This window comes from Plectropomus leopardus, chromosome 15 (genome assembly GCF_026936395.1).
Source record: "Plectropomus leopardus strain MGB_pleo_1.0 chromosome 15, ASM2693639v1, whole genome shotgun sequence".
NCBI lineage: Eukaryota > Metazoa > Chordata > Actinopteri > Perciformes > Serranidae > Plectropomus > Plectropomus leopardus.
In genome coordinates, this window is record NC_142190.1 from 32,484,787 (window position 1) to 32,511,436 (window position 26,650).

The following is a 26,650-nucleotide window of genomic DNA, read 5'->3' on the forward strand; positions in this document are numbered from 1 at the left end:
CACATACCTGTTGAGATATTTCAATCTGAATCAACCAACAAACAACAACATGTTTATAAACTTTAGATTATTTAACTTAAAAACAGCTGAACGCTGTAGTTTTTAGCTCAACTGTAGGGCACTACTTTCAGGCGTGGATTAACCCTTTAAAACCTGATTCGACATCAGTTGTGCTTTGTTCAGACGCCACTCATAAGCTTTTTAGCCCCTTTAAAAACTTAGCAAATTGGTTTGATTTCTTTCAAAAACGTTGGAAAAAAGTCCATGAGCAACAGACAACATGTCCCAAAAATTGCAAGAAATTAGTAAAATGTGACGCAGAAAATGACCTGAAAAACAGGTTTTAAAAAGGATGGAAAATTATATGAAAATGATCAAAACCTAGGGAAAAATTTCCAGAAAAGAGGAAGTTACCCCAAAAAAGCAATAAGTAAAAAGTACAAGAAAATAACCTGAAAATTAGTATAAAATACAAAACAAAAGAAAACAGAAAATAAGAAAATTAAGCAAAGAAAAACAAAGCTTGGAAAAGATGCTTTAAAAACATAATAATTATGCAACATAATTTTACATCAATTTTTATATAATAACTAAATAACAATTAATTATAAGTATAGTTTTTCCCCCTTTCCCCAGCTTTTGTCTTTTTTGACAAGACATTTTTCCCTAGTTTTGTAAAAAAGAAAAGAAATGTATGTTTTAAAATGTGTGGAAAATTATTAGAGTTGTCAAAAACTAGAGAAAAATGTCCAAAAAATATATTTAAGGTTATTTTGATTTTCATTTTGATATTAAAGTTATGTTTAAAAAAAAAGTAAACTACAGTGTGTGTTCATGGTAATAAAAGAACACATCCCCCAGTTCATCAGTCTGTCTATTTCACAGAGGAAAAAGATATATCAGGCTTTGCACACACACACACACACACACACACACTGCTTAAATACATTCATTGTTGAATTTATTCTTTTCAGAAGACTTGACACTGACAATGAGGAAAATATCGAATATTGCCATAATTATCATTTCAGTACCAACACACCTAAAAGCAGACATGAACATGACAGCTCACTGACAGCTGCAGTTTTGACATGTAAAGGTTAGACTGTCCACTGTTTCCTGTCTTTGATCTATATTGGACAGCTACCTCGTCCAGAGAGAATCTTACTGTCCCTTTGGCCAGGTCAGGACCTCATTGACCACTCACACACGGACAGCCAAACAGTGGACAGATGGCAGAGCCGGCTGGAATGACCTGCAGTCCCTAAAGGGAAAGCCAATCAAACATTGTCATGGAAAAGATGAAGTAAACAATGACACAATCCATCAATCGGGCCGTCAAATGACCAATTATACACTCAAAATCCAATAAAAGCTCTCATTCACTGCCCAGTGATGACAGTGACTTGTTGGACAACACACCACTGAGTGTTACAGATCCTACTCTGGTGACATTTTTATAGCCAATTGGCTATAAATAAATAGACAAAATTTAAAAAACACAGACAAAGTAGTAAAGTACAGTTCATCTAACGCATGTTTCTTATACATAATTCAGCAAACCATAGTGACACAATCTGTGTACATTGCCTTTATTAAAAAACAGATAATAATTGTTACCGTTCAGTACAAATACATCCTGCAGCTGGACTGTTATGTTTGTAAAGGCTGAAACTACATTTCCCATTTACAGGGGCTGTGAAGTTGAGAAGTTCTAATCACAATCTCTATGTTAATATGTGAATATCTATCTTTTGTTCTCTAGTACTTTGGTTTATGGACAAATACAAAATTTAAGTAATTCCCAGCATAAGTCTGCAGCCATTCATCAATCATTTATTGAAAGTCTTCTAACTTTTTCTGCTATCTGTTGGTTTCAGGGGTTGTCTGTCTTACTCCCTTTAGAAGAAATATGTAGCCCAGAAAGCAAAAGGAATTATTAGTCAATCTCATCCTTTTTTTTCTCAAGCGAATACACTTTAATGCCCTCAGGCTGGTGCTACAAAGCACCCCTTAGGAAAACAAATCTATTCTAAGTCCATTATTCCCTCTGCTATCAGACTGCTAAATGTTGACAGTCATCAAATAACTATTTTATTTTGTAACCATATTGGTTTTCTATTCTATTCTATTCTATTTTTCTTCATATGGCCGACAGCCTATACATGCATTCTATGATGTATTAAAGTAAAGTGCAATGCATTAGTACGCGTTATTTATGTTTACCAATTTATGTTTTTTTTTTATTCTGCATGGTCCTTGTATGAAGCAGTCTGCATGGGACCACACGGGGTGCCAGTGTGCATCTTTGCCCATGTATTGATCTCTTTTACATACTACTAGCAGTACTTTTGATTGCTGCTTGTCTGTGAGTTTGTGTGTGGTCTGGCTACAAACTGATTTGCCTGATACGCTAACATAATAAACTACAATTTTAGTTGGTTGGACCAGCCTGTCAAGCTGCTCACATTTATCTTTATGTATATGCCCTTTGCTTTTCATACTTCCCCCTCATGACTGATATTTTTCCAGACTCAAGGACATTGCTTTGGTTTCAGTTTTACAGAACTCAATGGATAAACCAGCTAGAGTGACCATCACAAGCTGATAAGACCAGCTGAACCATCAAAAATTATGCAAAAACTACTTTAAACTGGTCAAGCTGGTCAATTTAACCATCTTAAACTGCTCAAGCTGTCTTTTTGTTTGTTTTTATTTTCTTTTTTTTTAGCAGGACTGCTGATATGTAACCTGAAGAGCCCACAGTGTAAAACCTTTTCTGTCCTACTTTACCCGATGTCCCACTCTGTCTGACTTCACTCTGTGGGCCTGTCATTAGGATTATTTCATCTTCCTTTTTCTTTTCTAAGGGACGCGGAGGGGACATTCTATGAGACAGCCCCACATTGCGCCGTCGTCTCTGTCTCATAGTAAGGACGCAAATTACTCGGTTTGTGTGTTTGTTTATTTGTTTACTTGAGAGTCCACCTCTTCCAGGATCCTCCCCTGGGTCTCTCCCTGGATCCGCGCCGTCTTTTGCTCCATGCCTTGCAGCGTGAAGCCCCGGACGTCAGCCCTTCCTCCCCCTCCCCTTAGCAACAGAGGCAACATGGCGGCGTCCAGTACCGCGGAGCATTCTCCGGAGATATCGACGCCGTTAAAAATACCGAAAACCGAGGTGCCATCCCCCGAGTCGGAGGATTTGAGTGACAGTAATCAATACCACTCCAATCCCTCGACACCTAACCGCTTCTCGCCTTTGAACGTGGGCTCAGGGACGGCGGGCCGGACGGCGGCCTCGTCCTCCTCCAACAGCTTCACGGCTTGCCGGGGGATGTCATGGACCCCGTCCGAGACGAACGCCCTCATCGCGGTGTGGGGCAACGAGAGGCTGACGGAGGCGCGGATGCAGCAGCTGGAGGTCGCGGGCACCGTGTTCTCCGGTAAGGCCCCCGGTCCTGCCATGTACGAGCGGGTGTCCAGAGCCCTGTCGGAGCTGGGATATGAGAGGACGCCGTCTCAGTGCAGGGAGAGGATGAAGGTAAATATAGCTGTGAGGACGCACTGATGGCTGCATGTCCATCCTCCATCATCAGGACCTCTGCCGGAGCTCTGACACCGAGCTGCGGCTGCGGACTGGCCGTCAGGCCGTCAGGCTGTCAGGCTGCTCCTGAGGCTGGAGGTGGAGGTGACAGACACACAGGGCCAGGAGATGGTCCCAAAAACCAGCCTAGTCACAGGTAGCTGACCTGACATCCAGCTAAAATACACCGAGGACATTATCTAACAACCTTGTGTAAGACTCAAGTACATTCACCTTAAAATTAATTTATTTAAATATAAAACATTGGAAATAATGCTCAAGTGTTTGTGTGTGAAATTCGCACATGACCACAGCTCAGGAGTCAGAAGTGAGAGAAAAATGCAAAAATAAAGTGATTTGAGTGATAAAAGAATACAAATAAGAACAAGTAAAATAATATAAAATCAATATACACTGTATACATCTATTACTTAAACAGATACTGTGTGTGCATGATCAATACACATGATGACTTAAATACACACATTTCCATAAAAGGATAAAATATTACAAAAATACAAATAAGTTCAATAAAAATAAAATAATATGAAATCAATATACTCTGTATACACCTTTTACTTAAACAGATACTGTATGTACATGATTGTTACTTGCACATGATAACATAAATACATACTATGCCAAAAAAGGATAAAACATTACAAATAAAACTAAAATAATATAAAAGCTATATACAGTATATACACCATTTACTCATACATATACTATATGTACATGATTGATACTTGCACATGATAACTGAAATTCACACATGTTGTGTAGTACATTTACTGTACGAGTATAGAAATATAGCCTAGAAATATTATTGCATTGTAAGTGGTTAAAGTATTGCACAGTAGGAAATTGCATGGGATGTTATACAGTATAAATATAATATAAAAAAAAGGACATATACTATATGAATTTCTATGTTGATTGTGGAAAAATAGAACACATAACCTGAGTTGGAAAACTAGTGCAAAAGTAGCTCTCATATTGTAAGTGATGGAGACAGAGACAACAACAGTGTTACAACAGCTGTGTCATATCATCTTAGTGGATAAGGTATATTATCCTTATGACAGCCACCAAATGAATATCATCGTTTACATTCTTTTCATTTACAACCCAGTTTTATCCACAATCTTCACTTAACTATTGTTTATTATTCATTCATTCAGTCACAACTCCGCATGTAAAAGACAAATAAAAGTGCAAATAAACATTTTCTTTCGCGTCATCAGGAAGGACAGCCATAGGTTGTGTTAGTGCATGCATGCATTTGCTCCTATTGCGTCAGATGTCGACGCATCCAATATTTTCCTTTTCAGCATCAGCATATTTGAAATTACATGTTCAAGAAATGAAGTGAGTTGAAATCCAATAGGTTGCAAAAAAATGCAAAAACAGGTAATGATCAATGTCGCTGCTCTCTTTTTCCCTAAATGTTCATGAACATGAGACTGTGGTCTTAAAATATCCCCTCTGATTGTTAGCGGACACCAACTTTTTTAGCTGGTCACACCTGCACATGACAACCTTTTGTCACCCTTCACCCTTTTATCTATTTTTTTTTTTTTTTTTAATATCTGATAGTCAAAATAAAAAGAAATGAAAATTGTGCTAAATGGCTCTGATGCAGCCTCTCTGTCTGTCTGTCTGCAGCCACTCACCACTCTGTAGCCTCACTACAGCACTCTCTGATTGGTTACACTTCATGAGAAATAGCCTTTTAACACCATGTCCTGCTCCAGTTAAGTGTACTGGTGCACCACCTAACAGTGAGGAGCAGGAAAGCTGTTAAAATGGAGTGTAATGTGTCAACCAGCAGCAGCAACCACCTAACTGTTAGCTGACAAAACAAACATCAAAGTCGGCCTGTAGGGCAAAAGCTTCCCTAGTGGACAAATAGGCCTAACCGCCTAAATGGACAAGAATGTTCACAATACAATTTTATGTCAGCATGAATGGCATTCATAAATTCTCTGCCTTATCAATCTGCCTTGACTTGTTTGTGTTTGTATGGGCTGTGTGGTAATGGTGACGTGAGCGCTGCTCAAATTTAGCAGCGGGTCTGGCGTATCTGCTGGCTTCAATAAGTGTCAATAGAGATTCCACCTTGCAGATGTATGCTGGTGTGGTAATGGTGCAGACCCAGTGAAGGCTGCCATGCCACTGTCAGGCAGAGAGACTGGAGCAACAGCTCCAGTGAGCGAGCGCAGATGTGTGTTGAACACGATTGTTGTAGTTGTGAAGTTGTAATGACAACATAGCTTCTTGTATTAAAGTAGCAAAAACAACCGGTGTTTCCACTGGCAACATTCTGTGGTGACTAACATAAGTTAACTAACTAAATGAAACTTCAGTTTTATAAGTAGATTGCAAGGAGAGGAAGAGGGAGGGAGACGACGGCTAGATGCGGCAAGAGATGTGACCAATTGTTTAAAATGACTGTAAATGGTACTGCAGTGCAATGATGATACAGACATTTCCTAAACCAAATTTAGAGACAGACCCTACAATGCACATTTAACACGCAAGTGAGTCAGCTTTGACCTTGTCTCTTAAGTCTGCATCCTGCACTCACATGAATGTAACCACATGAAATTTTTACTTGCACCATCACAAAAAATGGTAGCAATCCAGAGCCCTGTCAACCACAAAAAGCATTGTCAATTTCAGGTTTGACAGCAAAGGCTCAGCACTGCCTTCATGTTAACATGTATTTATTGGACAGATTAACAACAGTAGCATCACAAGCTACAGTAGCATTACCACATATGAATCAGTGACATCTCTGCTACAGGGTCAGTCTGTCGGATTGGTGCATCCCAACTTTATTGTTGTCTTTATACTATAGAACAGTCCCAACAGAGTTTTCAGTTACTGAAATACCAGCCAAGTGAATCCTTTCTTTATCCTACCACATCCAGACGCTGCGCCGCTGCTACAGCCGTGTGAAGGAGCATGGCATCGGCAAAAGGAAGAGCAGCTACACTATAGAGCAGCTGGAGAAGGTGTTCGGTCAGGGAGGCTGGGACTCCCAGAGTTGTGCCCCAGTGCTGATTAACAGCAGTGGGCTGTATCAGGAGATGGAGTCTGATGGCAGCACCATGGAAGACTTCTCCCAGGAGGATTGGTGTAACCAGGTGCTGGACTCAGCCTTCCAGGAGGGAGACATGGAGACTGGTGAGTGTGTCAGCAAAGAGCAGATGAACTCGGAAACAATGCACTTAAACTAATGTTTATTTTTTTCTCTAGAGGAAATCCAGGTGCCTAAAAACAGAGCTCTGCAAATTCAAATAGAGTTGTCAGAACAAACCCAGTAAGTAAGCTAGAACCACAGCATACTTCACTTTGTCTTTGTACAATTAAATGTGTTTCATATAAAGTTTTGTGTCCGACACTGTGAATCAGCCTAATCATTGCAAATTCTGTTTAAAAAGCCAACACTGAAATGTGTCTGAATGGGATGTTCTCTAGTTTTGTTGCATTGTCATTATAATGTATCTTTGGTTCTCTGTAGAAAAAGGGACATGATGCAGACTGTGATGCGTATCCTGGAGTCGGTGCAGCTGAAATGGGAGCACTTCCAAACATGGACGGAGTTCTCACGGCTGCACCTCTCCAACAAACTGGCTATCTTTGGCGTTGGCTACAACACGCGCTGGCGCGAGGACGTGCGTTACCACTACGCTGAAATCAGCTCGCAGGTGCCTCTGGGAAAGAGGCTTCGTGAGTACTTCAACCCAGAGAAGCCAGAGGGCCGCATCATCATGACCAAAGTTCAGAAGATGAACTGGAAGAATGTTTACTACAAGTTCTTGGACATCACCATCAGCGAGGCACGCTGCCTGGAGCTGCACATGGAGGTGGACTGGATCCCTGTGTCCCAGTCGAGGCCTGCAGGCTGCAGCAAAGGCACATCCCACTACCTCCTTCCTGGGGACATTCCCAAGGCGTACGGACTCTACGCTATTGGCTACGAGGCACTGTCATCCTCTCACGACATTGCTCACACCTCCTCACAGGGTGATGGTGAAGACCATAGCTTACCTCAGTGCGAGTCAGAGAACGGAGAACAAAGTCAGGCTGATGGAGAAGGTGCAGAGAAATGTGACAGGACTGGGGCTAAAGTCACTTACTGCTACCTGGGCATAGCTGAGGATAGGACCATACAGCAGAGTCTCTTCCATCACTTCCAGGGATCTGGCAAACACTATGTCCACGGGGAACCCTCCGCTGTGACTCGTTTCCTGCAGGAGAACTGCCGTGGTGCTGCTACAAATCAGAATGGTGAGGGAAGTTTAGAGTCCTCTCAGCGTTATGCCATTTACATCAAATTCATCGAGGTGGAGCTGGACTTCCTCTCAGCAGGCTCCCTGGTGGAGTGCCTTGAAACTGCTATTGGTTGTTCCTTAAAGTACAACAACAAAGAAACATTGTAACTACACTCAGTGTGTCAGTATTGACTAAAGATATAATTAACAAGTGTTACAGCCAGCAAGGCAACAAGAAAGGTGACCAATTCTGTCTGTTCTAAAGCATGGATGTGTGCAAGAGTCTGGCATATTTTTGCAGCCTTTTCAACTCTGTTGAACTGACTTTTCATTTGACCCTTATTAAGTCTAAAAAGAATGACGATGCACAATATGGCAGATGTATTGTGTAGAAATATGGGAACATTAGCTTAAGTATTACAGAGCTGCAACATCCAAGACATATGTACTTATTATTTAAGGCTAATGTGCACTACAAAGGTTTCTGCTGCTTGTTTAGTGTAGATAAATATTGCCTCATCAGGGAGCGTGGGGTTGGCAAGGTGACTACTACAGTACATGTCTGTCTACCTCAGTAGGATGTAGCAAACAAGGCAGCGAGGGGACCATAGGGTGGATTCATTCTGAAACTGCCTTAACTCTGACTGTTGAGGTCTGGACCTTAATTCACAAAGCATCTAAAAGAAACGGCCGATTTTTAAATTTAGTTTTGCATGATGACTTTGCTGCAGCTAGAGATGCTTCCATGCAAACAAGGGAGACAAAGTGAAAAATTAGCATTGGCCAATGTGGAGACCACCTATTTAAGCAGCAGTGTGAACAATGGGTGCAGTTTAGGTGTAGTTTCCATGAGGCTTGTATTTAATATGTCATACCTTTTAAGTCAACTTTTTCTTGGTCACGGAAAACTGACAAAGATTAATTGCATCATTAACTCATCATAAAACACACATCATTCAAACTGACAGCAAAAAAATAAAACTCGCCCAAACCATCTTGGTTATTCTTGCTAGTAGTCTCGTTAGTAAGGCCACTGTTCCAACAATCACCAGCTCCGGTTTGATTGAAATAAATCCTTAATTCATCAAGTTAAATGTAAAAAACATGCTCTCATTCCCCACTGTCTCACTCTGCCTGTTGGCTGCCGGCTGTTTACAGTCCTGTAACATCTCCCTCAATCACTAGGTTTCTTGATATGCAACCGGAGACTGAGCTCTGGTGGTGCATGCTGTGTAGTACATACAATGAGTTTAATAGAAAGAGGAGTGTCTGTATTCATGACAGAATCAAAAAAAAAAAACATACCTTCAGCTTCTCTAAATACCCTGTAATACCGTCACACTGTGATAACGCCCAAGCCTAGTTTCCAACTAATTTCCATTCAGTTCACTTAATGACACATATGACCAATTATGCTGACCTGTAATGTACACTGTAATCAACAGACCAGTGACAGGGATCCCCGCACATTGATTTATTTGTTGCAGCTCATCATGATTAAAACTGCCACCACTTACTGATTTCATATTTTTGGACCTGGACTGTTCATTATGAGAGCTATTGGAATATGTATGCCCTTCGGTTTTTGATGGCACAACACTCTCGGAGCTCAAGGTGTAGTCTGGGCAGAGACGGATCAGCAGGCCACCAGGCGCAGTGAAAGCGAAACTCAACAGTTATTGTGCTTGGTCTAAAGCTTGCTTTCACTTACTACTGCAGCAGCTGCTCCTCTAATCCATCGATCTGATCTAATCAGATCAGCTCTGACTGGATTAATAGATCAAGTACTGACCATGCACCTCAAACTCCTCAATATGCAGCTGGGAGAAAAAAGAACTCATGATGATTTCTGCCTTTGCTGCATTTAAAAAGTACAAATTCCAAATTTAGAGAGGGGACACAGAATGATAAAAAAAGGGACTTAAACACAAGATTTACAGAACCCCCGAATGAATACTTTTCCTCACTGCTTACAGTGTTTGCAACCCTCACAAACTATAATCAGATTAAATAAAACTTAATCACAGCATCTCCACCACCTGCTGCTGTTTGGTTATCAGCTAGAAGAAGCCACATTTACACTGCCTTTTCAAGGCGGAAATATTACGGCGTTATGCCACCTTGCCGTTCTGTATGAGACTTCAGATCTGTTCAGGCTCATCTCTGAGCCAGGAACAGAGGTAGTAACAGCACCAAAACGAAGTCTGTGCAAATCATAAAGCCAGAAAGACACAACCACAGAGGGGAGGTGTGACGGACTGATTATGTGTTATGTTGGCAACCACATCGCGGGAAATTTAAAAAAGCAGCTGTTAGCAATAGGCAGCTAACTCAGAGAAAATTAACTTAAATGTCCACAAATGTCCTGTTGGGAATAGTGCAGTTCCGGAGCTCCTTATCCTCTGAGCAGAGGACGAGATCAGCCACCATATAACGGGTGGTGAATGATTGTTATTGGCATAATTGTTGCATTATTGTTAAGAGAGCAGTGCCGACACATAGGTTACACATCAAACTAGAGGCTGACACCCTTGTGTTTAAACATGGTGTTGAACATCATACCTCTTTTGGTTCCGCAAAGGCAGATGCTATTTAAAACCACACCCTGGAGCAGAATGATGACGCTGTCATTTGGTTCTGTGTAAACATACAAAGGAGGCATAAAGAAGGGAGTTTGTAGGGGCCCCATTGCGCCATCTCTGTGTAAAAAGGGCTAGAGATTTGGTTTCATGCCTACCGCCCACACTTTGGTGTTTCTGCCAATGCCCAGTGACCAAATGTAACTTACTTCCAAAGCTGTCTTGTTATCTTTTAAGCCTCCCTGCTGACTATTTGGCATGGTCTTTTATAGCTCTAATGCACATAAAAATGCCTCTTTTAGGTTGGTGTTTTTTTTTATAAAATTCTGACGTATACAAGATTGAATGTTGTCTTGGCTAGATATTCTGTAATGCAGCCAGATCAGTACAGACATTTAATTTGGTTTCAACCAAAATAAGAAATCACAGATATGACACTGGAGTGTAAGTATATGGTAGGCCAGTATGTATTGGTGGTCAGCACTTTGGAGCATCTTTAGCTGCAGCTGTGGGGTTGTGGGTTGATGAGTTCCCGGCACCTCCCACATACTGATATTTAAAATACACCAGTCTTGCAGATGACACACAATCATGCATACAGGTGTGAAACAGGCCTCCGAGCACTAAACTCCAACTTCTACCCAGGTTAAGAAATTAAGCTGCAGGGCTGGCTCATCCTTGACCAATAATTAAACTGAACTCTTTATGAAAGTGATTCCTGAGGTTATGTGCAATGTGCCAGGAGAGGACTGTGTAGAGAAGAATCAAACGGTGAAGAAGTCCATATTGAATCTATGTATATGAAAGCTACCTTATATATCTATAATATATATTTAAAAATATTGATGTTCTTGAGCATTCCGGCTTTTGCAAACTTGCAATGTTCATTTGTTTGGGTATACAGTATATGAGAATAAATATGATATTTTATATTTTATTGGTTGACACCATGTCTTGTATGTGATTGTTTTGAAGTCACCGTCTTGTATGTTTACATGTTGGAAAAACAATAAATGGGGCACTCACTGTCATTTGCCACGCAGTGGAAATGGGCCTCTGTGTGTTTGTTGGCTTAAATACGGCACTGTGTCTAGATACCGTCAGATGTACCCAAAGAAAGTGAATTATTAACAGAAGAATCTTGCTGTCAACAATAATACAATATATCGAAATGAGTGTATTCAACTTTAAGAGAGAAGGGTGAAGTCAGGTAACGTAAGACATCAGAAAATAAGGTTTTATATCTTTGGCTCTTTAAATATTAGCAGCCAGCCATCAGATGTGTTCTTGAGTTGTTGCAAATGTGCTTTACATGAATCATTTTTATTGGTTTTAGAGAACAGTGATGGGCAGAGCAAAGAGTCAAATATTCACTCGTCCCAGAAATTGCCAGGAAAAGCCACATGGCATGTTCATTTTCTTGCATTAGTAATAAGAGTGCTGCACTGAAAACATGAAAGGTATAACACCAAAAATGGTTGCAGAGTGTTGCTTGTTTTAATTGTTTGACTTAAAATCAAAATATTTTCACAGCACATTTTTATGGCAAATGGTTTTGAGTGAATAATTAATCTGGGCAGAGTGTCTTGATTTATTTTCAAAAACATGGGGAGGGGCGTCTGGTGGCTCAGTGGATAGAGCGGCAAACTGTTAATTTGTTTAATCATTTAAAGAAGAAACAAACAAACATGACTGTCTCACTTTACCTGAACATGTCATCAGAGTGAGGTCGGGGTTCTTGACACGTTTGAAGGTCCAAAGTCTTTTTCTTAAAAACAAAGTGCAGAAACGCCTGTTTTGGTGCAGGAACACACCTGTTCCAAACTTTATATAGAAATAATAATATGTTTTGAATGGGTAGGCCACTGTGAGATTTGGAATTGTAGAAAATGGAACTGCAGCAGCTGAATGTGTGTTGAGAAGTGGAATTATGTAATTCACCCATGTGGCCAGGAGATGGCCATAGATAGTTGATGCTGAAAATCCCCACATAGTTGATATTACTTCTATTTGTTGTCAGTGCAAAGCATAAGCGTTTGCTTTTAAAGGCATAACACCTCATTTAATCCTTTAAAACCTGAGATAATTTGCTGGATTTAAAAAAAAAAAAAACATTGGAGGAAGACAATGATCAATTTAGGAAGAGATTAGCCAAAAATTTGCAAGAGATTTCTGAATAAATACAAAAAATAAAATAAAAACAAGACCATTACCTAAAAATTTGCAAAAAAAAAAAGGGGGGAAAGTTAAAAAAAAAAAACAACAGCTACCACAAAAAAACAAGGAAATGACCTTATTTTTAAAAAAATATATATATTATTTTAAATAATTCTGAAACATAATTTTAAATACTTTTATTAATTGTTTTGGGTTTTTTTTATATAATTTACATAAACATTTAATTATGATTATTCTAACTATAGTTTTCTGGACATTATTCCCAGCTTTTTGAAAATCATTCTCTACCAATTTATTGCAATTTTGGGGATATTTCAAGCCAAGTTTCCCTCCATGTTTTCAAAATTGGTCAAATTAGATTTGCTCATAGTTTTTAATACTTGCAAATGGTGTCTGGATGCAGCTCATGAAAACTGATGTTCTGGGTTTCAAAAGGTTGAAAAGAACAGGAAACAGGCCTATAGATGCAGTAAGTTGACTAATAATTCAAAGGTGCCTCAGAGGGAGTCTAACCCACAGCTGACACAGTGTGTGGCTGTGATGTATGTGCTCAGAGACAATGCCACTGACCTTTTAGAAACTAGCCTTTAGAACTGGAACAAATATCTTTTCCCCCAGACATCCAAAAACACCATCATAAGATTTCAACTTGAACAAATACTGGTGTGTGACATTTAAACAAGTGAACAGAATAAATGATTGTATTGTTTACATGTTAGACAGTTTATACACTGAGACAGCAAATTGAATAGAAAGGCATGCACTGCATACCGCCCCCTTTGTTATGAATAAAATGTGTGGCTCTGCCTGATAGTTAATAATTAATATTACATTTTGCCTTTCACTGTTTTATTTACACTGTAGGTGAGCAATATTTCTAACTCAACGACAGGAATTACCCATACATAATGTAAATTAATATTTTATTAAACCTCACTGTTGTATATTTGACTGGCCTGTTTGCGTTTGTTCACATTTAATGTTCAATAGCTTTCCAGTCATGCAGTATCATATATGGAAAACACCAGGAATGTAGAAATAAAACCATGCAGTATGTCCAGAAGAAGGACAGAGTCAATACAGTACAGGGCAGTGATGATAACTGCCATGAGCCCATAATACTTATATGTAGGATTGTGTAATGTCACACATCTATGCCCAGTATAATCTGAGATAATCTGATCATAAAACAATAGATTGTTGTCCTCATACTATTTTATTGTTTCATTTGCTTTATTCCAACATATCATTAACCCTTTAAAACCTGAGAAAATTATCTTGACTTCTTTCAAAAACACAGAAAAAAGGGAATGAACAATGAAAGAGGAAATGACCCCCAAATCAGTTATAAATTTAAAAAAAAAAAAAAAAAAAAGTTTCCTTTAAAAAAATTGTTAAAAACAAAATTAAACAAAACAAACAAGCAAATGAGACAGAATAATGAAAAAAACAAACAAACAAAACAAAAAAAAAACAATTTTCTAAATCTACTCATTTCTTTCAATTTGTAGAACAGTTCTTACCCAGTTGCTTATTGCCTATTTTCTGTGTTTTGGAAAGAAATCACCCCAAATAGCTCACAATCAACACTTGTGAAAGGCATCTGAAAGCAGCATAGAAAAGTGATGTTGCGCAGTAATTGAGTCAAGTCATTTCAATTACAATTTGCCTTAGAGGGCTTTACAGCATACAACACCCCTCTGTCCTTAGACCCTCTCAGATACTAAGGAAAAACTGCCCCCAAAAAGCCCTATAACGGGAAAAAATGGTCGAAACCTCACGAAGAGCGACTGATGAGGGATCCCTCTTTCAGGACAGACAGACGTGTAATAGATGTCTTAATAGAATACTTAATAGAAAATAAGTAAATTATTGTAGATGATAAAATGATATACAGAAAAGAGAGAGAGAGGGAGAAAGAAAGAGAGATGCATAGCAGCAGTTATGGTAACAATAACATATAATATAACAATAGAAATTAATAAAACTGATTAATCGATTAGTTTAAATAGGCTGGTCTTGTTTACCTTCAGGGAAGGTACCAATCCAAAAAGTTTTATTGTTCAGTAATAAAATGTACAGGATGGAGTGATACAGGTGACACATTAGTCGCACATGTTTTCAATAGGCAGGTCCATTTTAGAAGAGCTTTTGTTGGATGACCAAACATGCTGATATGAGTGGTGAGGTTCCCCATCAGCACTGGTCCCTCTGTGCAGCCTGCAGGGAGTGGCAGACTTGATTCTCATGAATAGCAAACACTGCTTATTCATGCTTTCTTACATTGCACTTTAGACCTCTGTAATATCTTCTCCCTGGATGTGAATGCAGCACTACTGTTCTTAATCAAATTAATGCAATGCCCAAAAAGTGTCCCATAATTACTTCTATTACTCTATGCACCGTGGGCTGTGGAGCCTTTGAAAATCTGTTGAATGTTTAATATTAAATAAGAAGCCACTATTCACAAGGTTTATCATGAATACTTGTGCATACATTTTGCAGTGTTGCTATGTGTGTAGACATATGTATATACACATTATTCACTTTATGAGTGCATATTTATACTTTATATAAAACAGGTCAGCTGTATATATCTGGAGATACATGTGGTATTCCTGGCATTAGTAATGTACTCATTACTCATGCAATGTACTGAAATTTATCATACATAAGAAACAACTGTACAATTATTCTAACATTACAACCACATTAAAAAAACATTTTATAGATTTTTTATGTGATATCATCTTTTTATTCATTTTTATTTATTTTACTTATTTAATTTAATTTTTATATATTTTATTTCCTTTTATTTGTGGTTTAATCACCACTTCTGCCTGGCTTTGTCTCACTCGTGTGAAGGAGGACTTTTTGGCTTTCTGTTGTCATATTGGCTTTTTAGAATTCCATTTCTGCTTTTGCTTTGCTTGTCAAAACACTTTTTGTGTTTTTAAAGGTTTTATAGGTGCTGTATAAAAAAAGATTATCATTATTATTATTAGCAGTAGTAGTAGTAGTATTGTTATTATTATTATTTTTTTTAATTCTATTTATTTATGATGAATAAATTATAGTTAATGGCAACAGTAATGATCCTTGTTAGTTTTTTTTCTTTATTATATAAATTAAATTTATCATTCTTTTTTCTTTTGTCCCTTTTGATAGACTATAGACATGATAGGCTATAGACATCATCAGTGGCAGATATCAGGGTGAGGGGAAACGTGTCAGGGATTTGGTCATTTTCTCCCTTCTTTTGAGAAAAAAATTACAACTAAAAAGGTTACAAAAGACAAAAAATATCTTTAATGTGTCCTTAGATTCTCTAGATAATTAATTGGAAGAAGCTCTATGTTTGGCCTCCAGGTGTCAGGTTTGCTCATCCTTTGAGCACACTCGTCTGTTTGGATTAGCAGTCTGGTCCAGAATCCAGTATTAGCCTCTCTGCCCTGCTCAAATTATTTTTGCAGCAAAAATAAAAACAGGCCTGTTTTGACAGCTTCCCCCTGAATGCTGCAGATTTCAGCTGGAGGCCCAGATGCATTTTTACAACAACACAACAAAATCTCATGGCCATAAGGCTTGGACCCTGCTTCTTTGGATTTAATCACAGGAATAACCCTTGTTCACCTCTCATAATTGAGCAGTCCTCCCGCATTAGCCTCACCCTTGTTGCTGAGGCAACGGGGCAACCTTAGAAACTGAAATAAAGGGGTCTGAGCACCTTGGAGAGCACAGGTCAGTCCATATTTTTACATCAGGGGGTGAGCTCACCTTGGGAATTCACGTCAAGCTGAGTCCAGTCTGTTTCTGTGCTTTCAGACCCACACCTCTTCACACATGATAGAGCAGGAGAGGGAGATTTTCAGGGAGAGACTGGGGAAAAGGATGGAGCTTTAGTTGTGTGGGTTGGAAATAGGCTTATTGTTGAAAAAGCTCAAGCTAGGGTTTTTGAAATTGGCAAATTGCACAAGAGTATGCCTGCCTAGAATGTGATGAAGCACCATTTTTGCCCTTTATCTATTTTAGAGACAAATTCAGGTCATACCAAGTTAGTGGTGACACATTTTAACTATGATTTTTTTTATGGAACTTGAGGAAATTATTTTGTAATCAATTAATTTATTTTCTGCAGTTTTGGAAAACATTAAGCTTGACTGAGACCTTTACAATGAATTTATTTCCTCACACACCTGTCCATTCATAAAGAAATGTGATTATCTGTGTATTACTGCCACTGTCACTGTTTAGGGATTGTACTTAATTTAGCAGAGTATGGGGTTGCAGAGGTGAGACTTCTGTTTTTCTTTTTTTTTTTTTAACATGTCACGAACCCTCCCTGTAGCCACAAATATTTTCCCGTGATCCTCCCTGAGAGGGAAAATGCATGACCTTCGCTACACCATAAATGAGTATATTTCACAGTTTCTGGCTGTGACAAATGCTGAGATTTTTTTAAAAAAAAAATATCAACCTAACCTTTCAAACCCACTTCCAGGTTTAGAGTTTTAAAGGATATTAAAAATAAATACAAAACAGTAAGTTGAATGTTCAGCACGAATGTCAAATTAAAGAACAGTATTCCCTTCACAGTTTTCTTTTTTACAGCGTTTTTGATTTTTTACTTGTTTATTGCTTATTTTCAGGTAATTTTCTTGTATATTTTTTCCCTACTAATTTCTTGCTAATTTTTGTTAAATTGCTCCTTCACATGTTTTTGACAGAAATCAAGACACATTGCTCGGGTTTCAAAGGGTTAAAGTATCTTTTGCACCTGCATTTCAAGCTGCGAATCAGAGGACAGGTGTTCCTGCGTCAAGCTCCAAAATAATAATATCGAAATAACGGATGTTACTTTCAAAATAAGAGCAGACTGTCTCGTAAGGCAATCAATAAAACCGTGTACGTAAATTTCGGCTTTAATTTTGAAGCTCGTAATCGGAAGCTGTCATTAATATCGAGGTAAATTTGAAGCCAGTCGCTCGCTGAGGTGCTCCGGCTCTCCTGTCTCTCTTTAGGTCTCTCCCTCCCTCTCTCCCTCTCCCTCTCTCTCCGGATGACAAAGGACAAGTTCCAGAGTTGGACTCGCTGCTGTCTACAGAGGGACGGACTACAGATGCAACGGAGCATTAAGAGCAGAGCAAGAACCGCGCGAGACCCTCAGTGTCGGAGGTGATGAACCAATTTACACTTTATTAACCATTAAAGTCACAGAAGAGGATTCTGACGACTTGAACATTCCGTCAGCCGAAGTGTCCCTCACCTTCCCGGGCTACCGTCTCTTTTGGGAGAGCCAAGAGAAGCCACTTGACAGACTTGAGGAGCTTTGCTCGAGGCGACACACGGTTCCTATATAAAGCTGGCTGAAGGACAGTAACACACCGACCAGTGGACGCTGAGGCTGCATCAACCATGGAGGTCTCCACCGGCACTCCGAGGAAACTTCCCCTGCTCTGCTTCACCCTCCTGTGGGGGCTCTCAGGTGAGTTCAGCTTCATTTCACACACTGATTCAATGTGCATTTTTTTAAGTCACCAAACAGCCAAAATACACCTCACATACCACATCACATGTTTATTTAACCCATTGAAACCTGAACTACTTGGCTTTATTTCTTAAAAACAAAAAATAAACAAACGAAAAAAAAAAAAAAAAACATGGATAGAAGGCAACGAGCAACATAACGAGACATGGCCCAAAAGTTAGCAGAAAAATAGTTAAAAAGTTAACGTGCTAAAAAGTAAAAGCAATAAAAAAGATCATAAACAGTTCTGGGGAAAAGTATTTATTATATATATAACGTATTTTGCTTTGCTTATTTTAGTGCTTGTGAATTGTATTTTGTCTCCTTTTGTGTCTCTGTTTCTTATTTCCCATTCTTAATCTTAATGGGACCAACCTGGTTAATTATAGTTTAAATAAAAATAAAACAAAATTTTAAACTACGCAACATGATTTTAAATTTGAAATTATATTGAGTAAAATAAAATAAAATAATTTTAATTTTTAACAGTTTTTGATAATTTTCAATTATCCTCTCCTCTTTTTTAAACTACTTCTTTGTTTTTTGTAATAAAATTCGCTTGTTACATCTTACTAATTTATTACAATTTGTGGGCCTTTGCCTTTTTCCCCATTCCCCAGAAATCAAACCAATTTGCTCAGGTTTTAAAGGGTTAATTGACATTGCACGTATCATGTGTCCCAAGGTGACATTCATTCAACACACATTTTGACATTTTCATCCAGAATATAAGCAAATCAATCAACACCAGCGTGTTGTCAACATTAGGTGCATTTTTTTACCCTTTTATCATACTTTTAGAAATATCTCCAGACATTCCTTTCTTCAGTGTGTGCAGTGTATTTCTTGGATGAATGCTGTTGAAACCATGCTGGCATTATTCACCATATCCTAATAACTAATGAGGAACTAAGAGAAAAAGGTCTGTCTGTGGGGGTTCTCTGCTGCAGGCTGTGTGCCAGAGGCTAGATTTAAAGCTGAAACACCTGTTTGTTTTTCACAGGATTTGAAACAAGTGTGTTACACATGATTATGTCTTCCAGGGAAGAATAATCCCTTTATAGCTGCTGCAACATTGGCTCAGCCGTCACTCTCTCTAGCAATGTATTAAACTCCTACTTTCACTGATAGCTGTACAGTGCACGCAGCCTACTTTCCCCCTGCCATCGCTTTGATTTGGAAATTGGGGCATGGTACAGCTGCACAAGTATTTTGCAAATGTTTTAAGGAATGAGCCATTTTAAATGATTAATCAGATGAAAATTTTAACAGCATTTTCTAGGCAGGAGCATCATTTTACACTTAACAGGACAAGATTAGTATGATTTTTCTTGATTTTTCAAAAGATAGTCGGTTTCATGAGGCTACTTCTTAAGAGAAAGAAACAATAGTTAGTACAATTTAGTCTCCATTGGACACATTGCACAACTTAGGTTGTAGAAAGGCAGATGCTTCTGACTTAAGAGAAAATCATCCTCCTTAAAGGTAAAGTGTGTAAAATGTAGGGGGATTTGGTGTTGACTAGCAGTGAATTGCAGATTGCAAACATCTAAAACTTCTCTCCGAGCTAGAATTCCTTTAGTTTTCATTATTCAAGGAGTTTTTTTTCAGAAGCCAAATTATGCACAGAGGTGTCTTCCTCACCAAAACAAGCAAACCAGGAGATTATAGCAGATCAAAAAACAAATAAAGCCTGTGTATTTCTGACACACTTCGGCATGTCACTGCAGCAGCTAGTCCAACACTTACTAATGTCAGGTCACCTTTTTTTCTTCAATATCTTAACATCCAGACATTCAGGAGGTTATCACCGGAAGCCGAATTATCCACAAAGGTCGCCTCCACTCCAAAACAAACAGACCTGGTGATAAACTGCTAGAAATATTGAATAAAGGAATTTTACATTACAGACAGTGTAACTCTGGCACTACTCATTGCAGTTGGGCTTCTTACTGTGGTGGCCGATGTGAAAACATGAATGGCTGTACCTGTCATCAGTATTTGGTTTGTCTTTTGTGGGCTACTGTAGAAACATGGCGGTGCAACATGTCGCTCTCCATATAGTAGAACCTGCTTCCTATGTAGACATTAACGGCTGAATGTAATGAAACAACAACACAACCATTCTTATTTTCAGGTGATTATTTACCAAAGAAAACACAGTTCTTATATCATATTCCACTTCTGCGAATCTATCCCCTTAAATCTTACACTTTGGCCCTCTAAATAGCAACAAGGGATTGCTGTAATTCATATTTATCTGGCAATGAATTTACATCATCATTTTATCACTCCCTCTGTCTCAACTCTCAGCATCAACAGAAATTTTTTTTTGGCAGTCATGAGCACGTCTAACATTCAGTTTTAGCTTCTCTCACGAAGCCTCCTGCTCTCATATGGAAAAACAGGAGATATCCATTTAAGTTAGGGAGCTCCATCTGCTCCAGGTGAGTGCGTATTAGTTCCAACAGACAGGCTAGTGACTTTCAGTTGGCCTGTGAGACATGAAAGCGAGCAGCAGCTTCACATTTTGCTTGAATTTGCTCTTGGCTGCCCGAAGCCTGTGTGTGCTTTTCAGTGCTGTTGCCAAAACAATCATATGCGCTGACACAGATGATCTCAGGCTGGCTTATTCCACCTGGGGGGGGAGGGGGCTACCTGAGAAATGCGACTGTACCATTTTACCACACACACCCTGATGATGACACAATGGTTCAGACGCCTTTAAGGCATCCCCAGAAGTGATTGCTGGTAATGTCTCCTGGAGACGAACAGAGCAGCAGGCTGTGATTCATTGTCACAGTTGGGACAATACAAGCACAGTGGCTGACCTTGACCTCAGCGTTTGACTCACCATCAGTCACCCTGCAGGTGTGTCCTGAAAACATTGAGTGGTCAAGATACAGAGAGGAAGTGTTCATGAATAGCCGCCTGTGGCAACAGGAAGGCTGAGCGCTCCTTCAGTCCCTGATGGAGCCGGTAGTGAGCCAACGTCCTGCAACAAACAAGACCAGACCTTACTCGGTTTTTCAGGACGTTTTTGCTTGCTTTACATGAAGTGAATGTGTTCAGTTCAAGACTGAGGGTGGGACAAAACGAGACATTTGATGACACCCGTTTGGGCTCTAGGAATATTGTGACCTGCATTTTATACTATTTTCCAGTAATTATTAATTACTTTTTATTCTTTTATTTGGAATTTGGAAACAAACCAAAAACATGCCTCATAACACAACAGTAAAAAAAAAAAGAATCAAAACGAAAATTCTTTCAAAATGGATTATATGGGTTATACAGAGCTCTTCACACATTCATTTATTTGAGGCGGCCCACTATGATAACAAGGTACAAGGTATTTTTATTATTATTAATTGAATTAAAATTTGTCCTTAAGTCCTGCTACATCTTTAGGAGTTGAAGGAGGAGTTTATGGGTCTCACAGCCTGAGGGATGAAGCTGCTCCATAGTCTGGTGGTTCTGCAGCAGATACTTCTGTATCTTTCCCAGATGCTGTCTCTCAGTATTCTTTGGGCTCTGTGCAGACACCTCACTTCACCGAGGTCACTGATGCTCTGTAGATGGGAACCAGTGATGTTCTGGGCAGTTTTAATCACCCGCTGTAGAGCCTTGCTGTCATGGGCCGTGCAGGAGCCACGCCAGTTTGTGATGTTTCCAGTCAGTTTGCTTTCTATTGCTCCTCTGTAGAAGTTTACCAGGATCTTGCTCTGGAATTTAGCCTTCCTGAGTTTCCAATCGGAAGTAGAGTCTTTTCTGTGATTTTTAACCTGGGTGATGATGTGTGATGATCAAGATAGGTTCTCAGTGATAGTAATTCCAAGGAACGTATAGCTGTTCACCTGCTCCACCTCAGCTCTGCTGATGTAGACAGGGGTGTGTGTTTTTGCCTCCTTCTTTCTAAAATCAACAATCAGCTCCTTGGTTTTACTGACGCTGAGCAGTAGGTTGCTCTCTGTACTCCACTCTGCCAGACTGCTGATTTCCTCCTGGTATCAACTCTCGTTTATAATATGGCCGATTATGGTGGTGTTGTCCACATTTTTGCAGATTATACCAGGTAGGGGTGTGGGAAACCTTGGACACATTAGTTTAAACAAGAGCAGCTAAAAAGCAATATTTTCACTGATGTGATGCGCTACTGAACTTAAATGTTCAGCTCATTATTTCTTTTATTAGTTAAAGTTGCCACTGAACTTCTGTGCTTCCTCCCAGCAGCTGAATCTTTTAGTATGAAGCTTTCACTGTGTAATAATAAACTGTGCTTCTCATTCACATTAACCCGCTTGGATTAAGATTTAGATTAGTGTTAGTAAAGTCACGTGTGGATCAGCTAATTTGATTACATTAGCCTGGGTTCAACACACAGTGGGGCTAATTACACTCTGTATTCAAAGAGCGTAGATTAGGTTGCCCTCCTGTCATTTGTTCTTAGGCAGGTCAACTCAAGAATCAGACACAAGGAGAGCTGAATTTCTGTTAGCATTATTTCACTCTTGCCAGTAAATTTGTCTAAGACATCATTCTCATCTGTACAGTATTTAGGTTTTTACTCTTTCACCCCTTTTCCATCAAAATGAATGCATACACACAGGTTTTTTAAACATAGGTAAACTGTCAAAATAGGCAATAGTATGCTTTTCCATTGCCAGTACAGAGGAGCTGTGTACACGGCTTGGCCGTTCTGTGTGTGTGTGTGGTTGTTTTTTGGTGTGCCGTGGTCTACTTTATGGAAAGGCTGGCAAACAGCATGAACGGAGGACTGAGAAAACTTTACAGTGGTTACCTCTCTTTATACGTTACTTTTTCAGTCTGTCTTTCAAATTCAGTGTCGACTCATTTGGATCACTGTTTTAGCGCTAGTGGAGGCATATTGTGTTTTCATCAATGCCAATTAGAGATGAAAGCAACAAATACCCATTACTACCACACTCATTTGACCTAAGTAGGTGGTAACATTTTGTCTTTTTGTTAAAAAATTTAATAAATTACTTTTATTAAATTCATCATGATTGGAATCCAAGCAGTGATATCACACATGCAGGATAGAAATGCCAGATATTGCCCACCTCTGTTGGTTAACTTAATGTTATGACAATTACCTAATTTATGTTAATATTATATGTTAATTGTCCTCCATGTGCTCCACTCTGAAAAAAAGTTATTTCTATTAAGCATTTGACGTTGATAATCTAACTTTTTCACTGGACAAAAAAAGACATGTTTTTGTTGCAATAAACATTTGGGCTAGATAAAACTGTCCTTGTTCCATTTTGGTTATTAAAAAAATGGCCTTAATTCCAAGGGGCATTAAAAAAGTCTTAAAAAGTCTTAAATCTAACTTGCCGTAAGCTGCAGGAACCCTGTTATCAGTGAGCTGGTATGCTTGAGTTATGGTAGATTGGTTTGAGTGATTGCATTGACACTTGGTCCCCCTGAAATGAAAAACTAGACAACCTCAATTTGTCCTATTTTTAGATGTTCCCAGCTCCAATAAAATGGACAGTGTGCAGTGGAAAGAGCTACTTTTGTATTCTTGGCATTAACACTGTGTCATAGTGGCATGTGTGTGTATGAGCATGTGTGTGAAATGTGAATGCATTTACATGAGCACACACAGGAATCTCGGAGCTAGACGTCCCTTATCAAAGGCCAGTTGTTCATGACAGCGCTGTATAAGCCATGCCCTTATCACTTGACCAACAGTTCTATTCTGGACACGCCATCCAGCAGAGGAACATCTTCATTTGTTTTCCAGGTGGCTCCCACAGTGGACTTAACTTATTTAACAAGGTCAATCCACACAAGCTTCAAAGGCTCCATTGGGATAGGAAAGAAGAAAGCTGTGCTGCCACTACTGATTTTCTGTGGCAATTCTCGGCGATTTTGAGAAGTGAATGAGAGGGTTGCAAGTGTTATTTATAACTACATATATTATTTTAACATGGGGCCAGTTAGGGCCCTGATCTGTCCCCCCACTGTAACACAACATGCCTTAAAGCTTGGCATACCGACATACTCTATATATGACAATATGACAACACTTTGTTGCCTGCTTCACTCCCTATTGTTGCCTTGACGACATTTCATCCCAAAATATGTTACATGTCCCCTGACGCTGCCAAAGGGCGGGTCATGGAATGCAGTTCGCCCAATTTACAACTATGTCCTTATCTCTAATTGCCTATTTCTTAGAATAATACCAAATGGATGTGCGGCAAAGCCCCTTTCCACTTTGAGCCGGGATTACAGCAGTTTGAGGGCTGCGGCCCCAGCAACTGCGTCCCCGGCAACTGGTGCAATTTTGATTTGAGGATGGAGATTGAGGGATTTATCAGTACATACATAATGACACAGAAATACAACAGTGCACTTTTTCCTCTCTGGCCAGGCAGTTTGCTGTCCAATCGTAGACCGTGCAAGTGTGCCAGTGCCTCTTGTAATCCAATGTATTTACACCCACTGGCACCGTGTACAAGGCCCAGGAGAACAAGAACCTGAAGGGAGATTAGTGCAGCTTCAACCTCACAGTGATGCATCACTCTGCAAGAGTGAAGAATCTTACCATGCTTTTGTTTGTCTTTGTTATTATTTTGCATCTCTTTTTAGCAGTTTTCTTGTTTTTGCATTATTTCGTGTCTCCTTTTTGTCATTTTGCACTTGAATGTAGTTATTTTGTGTTTCTGTAAAGTCATTTTGTAGTCATTTTGTATTTCTTTGTAGTTATTTTGCAGCTCTTTTTACTATTTTTTTCTTCTCTTTTTGTTATTTTGCATCCCTTCTAAGAAAGTTTAAGTTTTTTTAAAGTAGTTCTGGGACTAGTTATTTTGGCTTCTCTTAGTGTTTTGAGTTGTTTAATTGTTTTACAACTATCTGTCGGCGATCTTATTATTTGAAGTAATTTTGTTTCTTTGAAGTCATTTTGTGTCTCTTTGTAGTCATCTGTATTTTTTAATTGTTATTTTGCATCTCTTTTTAGTAGTTTTGCACTTGTGTTGAGCCATTTTTCTGTTTCTTTGTGGTCACTTTGCTTCTCTTTGTGTTATTTTGCATCTCCTCTAAGTGATTTTGTGTTTTTTTTTAGTTATCTTGTGTCTCTTAGTGTTTGGTAAGCTTCTCTTTGTGTTATTTTGTGTCTTTTAGTAGCTTTATTCCTGTTTGCAGTCATCTCTGTGTAGTCATTTTCTGTTTCCCTGCATTTACTTAACATTTTCTTTTATTTACCTTTCTTTGAGGGCTCTTGAGTCTGTAAAGAGCTTATTTTTGCACATATACTCACTGTGTATTTGTATCTTTGTACAACATATACACGTCACATATCAGATATATTTTTTTAAATAACATAAACAATTAGACCTAAAATTGGACTTCTGATGTGCCCCGAGGTCATTTTGCATTTAACTGTGGTTGTTTGATTAAATTTCCAATGATAAATGTTAACAATCACTTCGAACAGCAGCTCCAGCACGTACATCAATACTTCAATCTCAGTTTAATTCTAAAAATACTGCTATTAGGCCTGGGGTCATGTAAACACCTTAATCTAATTATATTACCTTAATTAAAGTCACATTCACAGGATTAATGCTGTGATTAAAGAATGTGGAGCACTGCAGTATTAGGTGCGTATTTGAAAGGCTGCTTTGACCTCTGCAGACCATGTTCAGGCTAACCATCAGAGGACTGACAAGTTACAACTACTGCCCCACATTCACTCAGTCATTACTATTTTTAAATATACACAACATGCATATTCAAAAATGGGAAAGAGGCGTTGGAGTAACATAACTTCAAGCTTGTTGCTTGGAGATATGTTGATGTGTTGGTGTCACTTGTAAATTTAAAGGAAAATAGGAATTTGTGAGTCAGAGAATGGCAATTAAGTGAATTGTGTGCAGGCAAATGTAGACGGTGAGTGTCTCAGTCCTAGCTGTGTTGTGTCTCTTCCTGGGCTCTTTCTGATGTCCCATCTCCATCCATGGACGCAAAGGGAAGAAGGCCTCCTCTCAGGGGTCATGAGAAAGGCACTGGGCGACTTTCCCAACATTCGGCCCTGGCCTGGGGACTCTTAAAGGCACAGACACACATACTTCCCTACATCATCGTTCTCTTCCTCTTCCCTCTTTCTCTCTTTCTGTTCCTCCCCATCCTCCTCTCATGACAAGGAAGAATCCAGCACTCTACACACATGGGCATAGTGGCTGAATGTTGGTATTTGTGGAGTGACTGATGCCTGGAAAGACGCCTGCAAGTTGATAGAAATCTGTGGTGCACAATCAAACATGGTTTTCTGTATTGTTTTGCATATGGGCTACATAAACAGAGTTATTCCCAGCTGTTAACATACAATAATAGTTTCCCTCAACATGGCATTATGTTGGTTTTATAAATAAATACAAGACACATTGTATATTTAGAGACATTATCCTGGTTTGTCTGGGGTTTGTCCCAAGTTATAATAATGTCATGTGGTGCTGAATTGTATACA

At 39.1% G+C, this 26,650-nt stretch overlaps 2 protein-coding genes across 2 annotated transcripts in view; both read left to right on the plus strand.

Moving 5' to 3' along the window:
• Nucleotides 1–2,885: 2,885 nt before the first annotated feature.
• On the plus strand, nucleotides 2,886–11,491 carry msantd2 (Myb/SANT DNA binding domain containing 2). Its single transcript, XM_088088754.1, has 4 exons — nucleotides 2,886–3,541; nucleotides 6,517–6,772; nucleotides 6,845–6,908; nucleotides 7,110–11,491. The coding sequence occupies exons 1-4, from the start codon at nucleotides 3,044–3,046 to the stop codon at nucleotides 8,029–8,031; spliced, it is 1,740 nt and encodes a 579-aa protein (XP_087944880.1). The 5' UTR covers nucleotides 2,886–3,043; the 3' UTR covers nucleotides 8,032–11,491.
• Nucleotides 11,492–17,642: 6,151 nt separating this feature from the next.
• esama (endothelial cell adhesion molecule a) overlaps nucleotides 17,643–26,650 on the plus strand; it is a 90,024-nt gene continuing 81,016 nt past the window's right edge. The window contains exon 1 of the mRNA XM_042499717.2: nucleotides 17,643–18,105. Within this exon, the coding sequence (XP_042355651.1) occupies nucleotides 18,036–18,105 (70 nt within the window). The 5' untranslated portion in view covers nucleotides 17,643–18,035. The remainder of the gene's footprint in view (nucleotides 18,106–26,650) is intronic.

Bases quoted from the DNA above. Each gene is read 5' to 3' on its own strand.
- msantd2 (XM_088088754.1), top strand. From the start codon at position 3,044: ATGCCTTGCAGCGTGAAGCCCCGGACGTCAGCCCTTCCTCCCCCTCCC. The intron at 3,542-6,516 runs GTAAATATAGCT...TACCACATCCAG, and splicing joins AGTGCAGGGAGAGGATGAAG to ACGCTGCGCCGCTGCTACAG. The intron at 6,773-6,844 runs GTGAGTGTGTCA...TTTTTTCTCTAG, and splicing joins GGAGGGAGACATGGAGACTG to AGGAAATCCAGGTGCCTAAA.